The sequence below is a fragment of the Nicotiana tomentosiformis genome, chromosome 6, assembly GCF_000390325.3.
Source record: "Nicotiana tomentosiformis chromosome 6, ASM39032v3, whole genome shotgun sequence".
In the NCBI taxonomy this organism is placed as follows: domain Eukaryota; kingdom Viridiplantae; phylum Streptophyta; class Magnoliopsida; order Solanales; family Solanaceae; genus Nicotiana; species Nicotiana tomentosiformis.
The window spans coordinates 130648604-130659450 of record NC_090817.1 but is presented as its reverse complement, the minus strand read 5'-3'; the positions used below and the strand labels follow the sequence as shown (position 1 = coordinate 130659450).

General features: G+C 42.0%; 1 protein-coding gene across 1 annotated transcript; it reads left to right on the top strand.

Moving 5' to 3' along the window:
- The first annotated feature begins 401 nt into the window (after window positions 1-401).
- On the top strand, window positions 402-977 carry LOC138894776 (uncharacterized). Its single transcript, XM_070179502.1, has one exon. The coding sequence runs from the start codon at window positions 402-404 to the stop codon at window positions 975-977; it is 576 nt and encodes a 191-aa protein (XP_070035603.1).
- The last annotated feature ends 9870 nt before the right edge of the window (window positions 978-10847 follow it).

Genomic DNA, 10847 nt, shown 5'->3' with positions numbered 1-10847 from the left:
TGGCTCTGAATAATCGCCCCAAAGGGACGTTACCTACAGACACACAAGTCAATCCAAAAGAGCAGGGCCCGAAATAGCTTATGGCAGTGAGTCTATGAAATGGTAGAGACCTAGATCTAGAGCAAGAAATTGCTTGCAAAAGCCGACCAACTGAAACACTTGTGCCAGTACCCATTGAGATAGATGATTCAATAGGGTTAACTGAGGTGCCGATATAACATGCACAAGAGAGCACAAGCAAAGAAAAAAAGGTTGCAAAGGAGATTGAGGTAGCACAAGAAATGACAGTAGAAGCAGTGCCTGAGCAAGATAAAACTCAAATCACAGGAAGGAAGTGACCTCTAACACCATTCCCACATAGATTGGCCAAATATCATAAGGATGAGCAGTATACGAAATTCATGGAACAATTCAAGGTGAACATTCCACTGATTGATGCCTTGAGGGAGATGCCTGGGTATGCCAAAATGATAAAGGATTTGATGTCTCGCAAGTTCGACTTTCAAGACTTGGCCACTGTTACACTAACCCAGACCTGTAGTGTTGTTGTGACGAGACCCATAGCTGAGAAGTTGTCAGACCCAGGGAATTTCACAATCCCATGCACAATAGGCAGCTATGCTTTTGCTAAAGCATTGTGTGATTTTGGGGCAAGCATAAACTTGATGCCCTTGGCTATCTACAAAAAGTTTGGCGTTGGAAGAGCAAAACCCACATCCATGTTACTACAGCTAGCCGACCGGACAGAGAAGAGGCCATCATGTATCCTTGATGATATACTAGTGCAGGTTGGAAAGTTTGTGTTTCTAGCAGATTTTGTTATTCTGGACTGCCGGGTTGACGAAGAGATCCCCATAATTTTGGGAAGACCATTCTTGGCCATTGGGAGAGCTGTAATTGATTGTGAAACTAGAGAGCTAAAAATGAGACTGAACGATGAAGAGATAATGTTCAATGTGCAGAAGTCTATGCGGTGACCAAGTAAATTTGCTAACTGCTCTCTGATAGAAGCTGTGGATGTAATTTTGGAGGAGAAATATGAGACTCTGAATGCTAAAAACCCTCTAGCAACATGTCTCATAAACTTAGAGGAAGTAAATGGAGAGGACTTGGCATAATGGGTGCTGGATCTTAAATGCCAAGGGTTCTGGAAAAGAGAGCTCGAATTTGAGTCTTTGCATTTAGAAGAAAGAAAGACTCCTCTAGCTAAGCCATCGATTTAAGAGCCACCACAGTTGGAACTGAAACCACTACCACCTCATCTCAGGTATGCTTTCTTAGGACCTAACTCAACTTTACTTGTTATTATCTCATCTGGTTTGTTAGATGTGCATGCAGAACAACTTTTATAGGTATTAATAGAGTGCAAAACTATAATTGGCTAGACCATTACAGACATTAAGGGTATCAGCCCGGCCTTTTGTATGCATAAGAATTTACTGGAAGATGGCCACAAACCTTACAGAGAACATCAAAGACGGCTGAACCCCAACATGAAAGAAGTTGTGAAAAAGGAGGTGATAAAGTGGTTAGATGCGGGAATTATTTTCACCATCTCCGACAGCAATTGGATTAGTCCAGTTCAATGTGAGCCAAAGAAAGGTGGAATGACTGTTGTGAAAAACGAGAACAACGAGCTTATCTCAATAAGAACAGTCATGGGATGGCGAATTTGTATGGACTACAGAAGATTGAACAAGGCCACCCGAAAAGACCATTTTCCCTTGCCGTTCATTGATCAGATGTTAGATCGATTGGCTGGGAGGTCCCACTTCTGCTTTCTGGATGGATACTTGGGGTATAATCAGATATCTATTGCCCTGGAAGATAGAGAGAAAACATCATTCACCTGTCCATATGGCGTCTACGTTTTCCGGAGAATGTCGTTCGGCCTATGCAATGCACCCACCACATTTTAAAGGTGCATGATGGCCATCTTCACAGATATGGTCGAAGACATAATGGAAGTCTTCATGGATGATTTCTCAGTGGTGGGAGACTTGTTTGATGACTGCCTTAAGAGTCTGAAAAGAGTGTTGAAAAGTTGTGTGGAGACCAATCTAGTGCTCAACTGGGAAAAGTGCCATTTCATGGTATAACAAGGTATAGTCTTGGGGCACCTAGTGTCAAGTAAAGGCATTGAGGTGGATTGTGCAAAGGTTGATGTGATAGAAAAGTTACCACCACCCACTTTCGTCAAAGCAATAAAAAGTTTCCTTAACTTGGCCACGCCGGTTTCTATAGACGGTTTATAAAAGATTTCTCCAAAATTACTAACCCCTTATGTAAACTGCTTGAAAAGGATCACCCTTTTGTGTTTTCTGGTGATTGCAGGGTAGCGTTTGAGGAGTGAGTTAAAGAAGAAACTTGTGACTGCACCAATCATAGTGTCCCCCGACTGGGGGCAACCTTTCGAACTGATGTGCGATGCAAGTGACTATACTGTGGGAGCAGTTCTTGGGCAACGAAAAGATAAAGTCATACATCCGATATACTACGTAAGTAGAATCTTGAGCGACGCCCAACTGAATTGCACAGTGACAGAGAAGGAGATGCTAGTTGTGGTGTTCGCACTTGATAAATTCAGGTCATACCTGATAAGCTCAAAGGTAATTATTTACACTGACCATGATGTCCTCAGGTACCTAATTGAGAAAAAGGAGTCCACGCCATGCCTAATTCGATGGGTGCTACTGCTACAAGAGTTCGACTTAGAAATCTGGGACCGAAAGGGAACAGAAAACCAAGTTGCTAATTATTTGTCCAGGCTTGAAGGAGAGGAAAAGAAGGTTGAGGTGGAGGAGATCATGGAGACTTTCCCAGATGAACAACTCTTAGCAACGAGCCTCGAGGCTACACCATGGTATGCAAATATTGCAAATTACCTGGTGAGCGGTATTGTTCCCTATGACTTATCTTCTGTGCAAAAGAAAAAGTTTTTTCGTGATTGTCACATGTATTTCTGGGATGAACCATATTTGTTCAAGATTTGTCTTGATAACATGATCCGAAGATGCATTCCCAAGATAGATCAATCTTTTGTTTTGCAGGCATGTCATGCTTCACCGTATGGAGGACATTTTGGAGGTGTAAGGACAATTGCTAAAGTGTTGGAGTCAGGTTTTTATTGGCCGATGCTGTTTAAAGATGTACACTTCTGGGTGAAAGTTGTGATGAGTGCCAACGGACGGGGAATATTTTCCGTCGATATGAGATGCCCAAGAACCCAATTCAAGAGGTGGAAGTATTCGATGTATGGGGAATCAACTTTATGGGACCATTTGTCAACTCATATAATAATAAGTACATACTTGTAGCGGTGGACTATGTCTCGAAATGGGTAGAAGCCGTGGCACTTCAGACAAATGATGCAAAGGTAGTTATTGGTTTCCTGAGAAAGAACATCTTCAACCAATTTGGCACTCCAAGAGCTATCATCAGTGATGGGGGCACCCACTTCTGCAACCGAGCCTTTGCAAAGTTGTTGGAGAAATATGGTATTCACCATAAAGTTGCTACTCCGTATCACTCACAAACAAGTGGGCAAGTCGAGGTGTCAAACAGAGAAATCAAGAGTGTTTTGACCAAAACTGTAAATGATACTCGGACCGATTGGGCGAGAAAATTAGATGATGCGCTATGGGCTTACCGCACTACATTCAAAACTCCGATTGGTATGTCACCGTATAAATTGGTGTTTGGTAAGGCATGTCACTTGCCGGTGGAGTTAGAGCATAAAGCCTTTTGGGCGTTACAACAATTAAATCTGGAATTGGAGGCCGCTGGAACTAGTAGAGTCACAGAGCTGCATGAACTTGACGAGTTCCGTTACCATGCTTTTGAGAGTACAAGGTTATAAAAGGAAAGAATGAAACTGGTGCACGACAAAAACATTCTTGAGCAAAATTTTAAGCCGGGAGACGTGGTATTATTATTCAATTTGAGATTGAGGTTATATCCGGGAAAATTGAAGTCAAGATGGTCAGGACCATTCCGTGTGCTAGAGATTCGTCCCACCGGAGCCATAGAGATTGCTTCAGAAGATGGTTCTCGCAAGTTCAGAGACAATGGTCACAAGTTGAAACATTATTTGGGCATGGATGAGAAGAAACTAGTATCGGAGGCTCATTTTCTAGAGCCAACAATGTTGAGCGAGCCTTAAGTCGATTGCATGCGTCGTGCCGCGACGTTAAATCAGGCGCTTCATGGGAGGCAACCCATTGTAATGTTGTATTCTTCATGCCGTGATGTTAACTAAGGCGCTCGTTGGGAGGCAACCTAATTAGTAGTTGATTTTTAGCGTAGTTAGAATTTCTTTTTCTTATCATTTTTAGGAACTAACATGTTAGCAGGAAAAATTCAGCATATCGAACACTGACCTCGCGTCGCTTGGTCCCTAGCGAGCTGGGCCAGGTGGAAAGCCTTGCATCGCCTGGTGTATTTCACGCGTGGGAGCTCGCCTCACAGTGGTTACAGTGAGATGCATCTCGCGTGGAGCCTCTCGCCGCATGCCCTAGAGCTCACGTTAGAGCTTGCCTCACGAGGGGGAAAGCAAGGCAGAATCCTCGCGTCGCCAGGTAAGTGAATTTTTCGGGTTCTTTTAATTTCTTTTCTTTTGTTCTTTTAACTCCCTCCCTTAAAAACCTAACCTAAACGCCCAAAACCTCACTGCTCATAAAAAAGCTCACACACTCATGCCAAGAAGACACTGCCAAACCCACTCCCTCACAAAGCCATTGAGGACAAGCATTCCTCTGCTCTTTCCTTCACCTGCAACATCAATTCATGGACAATCCCTCCTCAAATTTTGGGGTTGTTCTTCATTGTAACAATGTGTTTGTGTGTCCCAACCCCATGAACCCCATAGGAATGGTGTTGTTATTGTGTGAACAAGTGGTAGCACGGAACTCCCAAGCCGATTTTGGAGGGTGAGGCAATCCCTCATCCCTACAAGCACTCCCATGGTACTAGTGCATGCTAAGTGTTTGTCATAATGCCCCAAAGGCATTCTTTGTCCCCATTGGAGCCCGAGTCTCCAGGATTGTAAGACTAGTACTATGTAGCCGTGCACCACTTTAAAATTTTAAGTGTGGGGTGGCTCACTGGTAGCCCGATGCTTCGAAATTGGAGGAAGCACCCATGTGTCATTGCTTGATTCTCATACTAAGAAAAGATGAGGTGAAGTCTGAGTAACCTCGGAAATTGTTGAAACTCATGTGTTGAACTCTTAAGTGTGGGGTCGCAAGACCATGTTTTGAATTTTGCAATGCGTACTAAACTAATTAATGCACTTGTGTAGATACAAACATGCCTCCAACGAAGGACACCGGTAAAGTCAAGGCCATATCCACTGCTCCGTTTAAGGCTAAGGCTCCCTCCACACCTACACCGAAGAAGAAAAAATGGGGGGAAGCTACTTCCAGTCAGGGTGAAGGACCGCAAGTCGTGGTAGCTATAGCAGCCACTCACCCATAACCTCAAGGACAACGAGAGTTTGGACTCAAGAGCATACCTCCACATGTTAAGGACTGGTACAAATGTTGTAGGCCGAGACATATACATCCGGAATCTGCTATTCATGAGCGTCGCCTACAAGCCAAGTACCAAGCAATCTGGAGAGGTATTAATGATTTGGGGTTGAGTTATGTGTTCAAAAATACCGGGGATATAAATGTCAATCTGCTTCGAGAATTTTATGCCAATTTTGATCCAAAGGATCCTGAGCAGCAGGTGCCCATTCTGGGAAGGTTGATAGATTTTTCAGTCTCAGCAATATGCAATTTCTTAGGTGCTCCAGAAGTTCCTCAGGAACCCTTGGACAATTTCATCGCCTGTCCTACATATCGAGAACTGAGACACACTCTTTGTGGTGTTAATTTTATGGCGGCTTGGGTTTGAGACAAGAAAACCAATCATCATAAAAAATTCCCTAAGAAGAAAATGAGGGCAGAGACTCAAGTATGGCTGAAATTGATAAATACACGGCTCCTACCTTGCAATCATGACACTCTTATTTGCTGTGAGATGACGTGTGTGCTATATTTTCTTATGACTGGCCAGCGGGTGAATGTGGGCCATCTGATCCGATACCAGATGTCCCTAGCGAGAACTAGTAAGAGAATTGATCGAATGCCCTTTGCAAACATGTTAACACAGTATTTGAGACAAGAAGAGGTTGAAGAGGAAGCAACTTTCGATCACATCATTGATCAGCCCCTAAGACTAATAGACATTACAAGTGTCCGGGTTAAGAAGGAGACTGCTATACCATCAATGACAGGTGCCGAGCACAATGCTCGCGATGACAGCTTTATGGCCCATTTATATGGGATGATGGACTTACAGCTTCGGATTGGGGGACGGCCGGCCACTACAGAGGAGAGGGCCATATTGGAGGCGCGGTTCCCGCTCAATGCTCATCTCAGCAGCTGGCTGGGCTTGGTGATAGATACAGACTCCTAGAGGATGAGAATGTCAACACACCTGAACAGTCCGAGGCCGAGCCAGAGCAGTCAGATGATGATGATGATGATGATGAGGAGGAGGAGGAGGAAGCACAAGATAAGGAGTGGGCAGCCTCAGAAGAGGAAGGCGATGACACAGCTTGATCAGGGAGTTTTCATACATCCTACTCATTTTTTTTCTTGTTTTGTCAGTTTGTGTATGCACTGAGGACATTGCATGCAATAAGTGTGGGGTGGTAACTTGTAAATATTAGTCTTGTTTTAGTTATTTTTTTAGCTAGTGTCGTTTGAGCCTGATATAAAAAAAAAAGAGTAGAAAAATTGGACTCTTCCCGATGACGGATCTCCTAGACAGTTTTCTTGAGGAAATTAAGTCTAAAGAAAAAAAACCAAAAAGATTTTCTTATACGTAGTGTAGTAATGCCCCCTTGGTTTTTATTTGTGCCGCGGTTCTTTTCCAAGGGTTTTAGTTGAACCGGGTGTAGTTAGTTTTAATTTTTAGGACTAGAAACCAATGTGCTATGAATTGAATTGCAGTGATATCTCTCGACTTTGTTATGCCTTGAGAATAGTGAAGTACTCTAGTTATGATGCTTCAGCTCAGTGTTTGACTCTAGTATAAGTACCTTAAATCGTGGATTCTTAAATTTGATTAAATGCTTTGACTAGAGTGTCGTGATAAAACCAATCCTGAGTGAGTTATGTGCCATGTCTGTGTGAGGTTTGTATGTATTCTGTGTAGTGTAGTTGATGTCTAGAACTTGCCCCGTGTGTGTGCAAAGAGAAATAGTAGTCTTGTTCAGTATGAGAAGTGATATAGGTATTTCTTTGTTAAGCCAGATATATATAGTTTACCCGCCTAAATGTCATATAACGTAGCTAACCCCTATGAGCCTATAATCTTGTTTCTTTGGTAACCACATTACAAGCCTTACCCCTTTGTTTGAATTGACCATATTTTGAACCTTGTTACCTCTCATGAGAACTTGAATTGTGATGAATTATGTAAAAGTTAAAGTGTGGGGTGGTGGTTTGGCTTTTGAGTGGAACAAATGGAATAAGGAGAAAGGTGCACTGTTTTGAAAAGAAAAAAAAATATATCAATAAAAGCCACTTGGATTGAAAAAATAAAAAAAATAAAAATAAAATAAAAAAAATATATATATATATAGTTGTATTGTATGAAAAATAATTCTTGATGGTGGTGGCTAGTGATGTAATTGTGCTTAAAGAAGTATGGGGTAATATACATTGATGTGAAGGTGGAGTTTTGGTTTGACATAAGTATGGGCTCGAGTGTTAAAGTATATGTATTAAAGTGCTTAAGGGAGGTGTAGTCACTCATATCCAAATGTATTCTACCCGACCCGCAGCCTACATTACAACCAGTTAAAATCCTACTTGATCCTAGACTGAATGAGCTCGATTAGTAGAGTATTACACTATGGGCAAGCCTATGGTGGATCATTTGTGGCATATGAATGTTATTTCTGAGAGCGAGTGAATTCTTCCTATCTTGAGTTCCTACGATCTTAAAATTTATTGTGTGTGGAACTAATCTCTTTTGTTGTGTGAGGGTACGTGATTCATGATGGAGAGGTAATATCGTTGACCTCCATGTTAGAGTAAGTAAGTGAATTATGAATAATGCATGGTATTTATGAGTCAAATCTTGAGGTGAGGATGTTACACCTTTGTGCTTAGTATATTTTAAAGATTCTTGGGGTGACGAGTTAAGGGAATTGCTTAAAAAGGTCGTGTCTATAAGTGTAGTTTGATTGCTCGAGGACGAGCAACGTTTAAGTGTGGGGTATTGATGTTCGGCTATAATTCCATATTTTAGTGCATTATTTACCTTACATTTTAGGTGCTTTAATGCCAAACTATATTTTATTTGTGCGTAATGGAGTCTATTTTATGAGTAGGTACATTGGAGATGAAATTAGAGGAAAAAGAAGATTTAAAGTATAAATCGTGCTCGAAAACTGTTGGAAAGAAGAAAGAAAGAAGTGAGCAGCGAAAAAATGAAGAAGCTGGCGAAGCGAGCTATGGAGCTCGCGTTAGAGCTGGCGAGGTAAGCCTCTGAGCTCGCGTGGGAGAAGGCGACGCGAGGGGTAAGGCGAGGATGAGCGCGCTGAATGCCTGGCGCCGCACGGTCTGGGGCGAGATACATCTCGCGTTTTACCTCGCGAGGCACGGTCTGAGGCGAGCCTGGTCCGAATTTTGAAGGCTTATTTCATCTCCTTGTTTGACTAGGACTTGGGCTTGTTGTTTAGGTCTTTTCCTACACATATAAATAGACATTAAACACCACTTTTGAAGGAGTTTTGCGACTGGAGACAAAGATAGCTCGTGGAACAACTTTTGGGGGAAGGAATCATCGAGTTATACATTCCTTCATCTTTTCTTTGTAATCTAATTATGCAAAATATTTGGGAAATTGTTACTATGAGTATGAGTAGCTAAAATTCTAATCTAGGGTTTTGATGGAACCTATTGGAGGATGATTTTCCTGTTACGTTAATATAGCTTTGCCGTAGTTTTTTCTCTATTTGTTCAACTACGTTTGTATTGTGGTTGATTGAAGAGCTCTCAATCAACTGTGCCTATTTAGTGTGTATTACTCGGAAGAAAGTGCATATTTAGGTAGTTATTGAACAACATCACTCCTAACGTATATGAGGGATCAATACGGAGGGTTTAAAGGTGGGATTAGGAATAACGAAACCTTGGTGCGATCCGAGTGAGCCGTAACTTAGTGCCAGCTAGCGTAGTTCGGAAGAATATGTCTAGTAAATTGTGGTAGTTACTCGGGAGAGAATTACGATACTTAGAGCGCTCATGATCGGTAGAGAAAACTTAGGCAAATTTATAGGAAACGTAGCGGAAAGGAGTCCGACAATAGGGGAAATCAGAACCTTAGATCATTCCAAATCTTGTCTACAACCTGTTATTAATTACTGCATTTTCATAACTAGATCTTTAGTAGTAAACATCCTATTTGTTATTTAAATATTTCTGAAGATTGATTGTGTGAATTTGTGCGAGTCTAGTAGCTGTGCTTAATAGGTTAATTCCCCGTGGGATTCGACTCCGGACTTGTTAACCGGAATATATTTGCAAAGGCTGCTTAGTCCTTTTTATAAGGCATAGTTGGGCGTGATCAGCAGGCCATGAATGCCAAAATTCTCTATAACGGATTGTGTATTTAATATTGAAGAACATTCTTCATTGAATGTCATCGTGTGGAAAATGTTCGTTTGTCTTCATTAGCAATATTCCCTTCGGGGTTTTTTCAGTGCCAATCGAAGCTTCTATCCCCGGTCTTGCTTTCTTCTTGCCTCGCTTTCCATCTTCCCCCGATTCCACGTGTCACTTTATTATTCGAGTATTTAATATGAACCGATTGGTACCTATACATATAGTCCTCCTGCTTTTCTGTGGAACATCTTTGTGTAAGATACCTTTCTTGGCGGGAAATTTTTTGATCCTTTATGAAAAGTTTCTGACGCTTGATTAGATGCACGTCTCTCCTCATTTAATACTACGAACACGCGTCACTCCACGATTTAGCAATACTTTTGCCGATTATCGAGGTAATCATGGCCACGAATTTAACTGCCTATTCCTTTACTTATATGCCTGATTCTTCTTCTTTTACACTTCACAGTTTTTTCAAAACTCTCTCAACTTATTTGCACTCAATTCTTTCTTGCTTTTAATCTTCTTCTTCAAAGAACTCTTATTATCTTCTGCTAATTATATCCTCCTCCTCCAAGAACTCAAGCTCTCTAAAAAATAAAGAAAGCGCCGATGATGCTACCCCTCCTACTGTGAGCACCATCATTCCCAGAAGGCTCAATACAACCAAGGATTTTGAAGAGAAATTTCCTTCTACCAACTCTCATGCATGGGCTGTTAGCGTGTATCCTTTTTCCATCCGTCCTTCTAGCATTCCTACTGTGAAGGAGAATTGTGGTTGCCATGATCTGAACATCATCGCTCCCGATCTGGCAGAGTGAGTAACCTTCCCTAAGAAGGGTTTTACGTCCGTTTACATGTATCCCTTCACCTTGGGCTCATTTGAACTGAGGGGGACTTGACCCCATAATCTTGGAGTTCTGCTACCGGTATCAAGTCTACTTGGCACAGGTGAGCCCCTCTGTGTGGCGGACAATAGCCTGTCTACGGCGTCTATGCCTGGAGAAGGGGGAAGAGCTCTCCTTGGCTTGCGTGATGAACCTTTACTCCCCCAAGATTTTTCGTGGGGGAGTAATAAACTTTAGCAAACATGGACACCATGCTTTGCTCACCAACATGGATGATGAAAATGACCGTAGATGGATGGAGCGGTTTATTGTAGTTTCCACCAGGGATATTATC

Excerpts from the sequence above, each read along its gene's own strand:
- LOC138894776 (XM_070179502.1), top strand. The coding sequence starts at position 402 with ATGGAACAATTCAAGGTGAACATTCCACTGATTGATGCCTTGAGGGAG.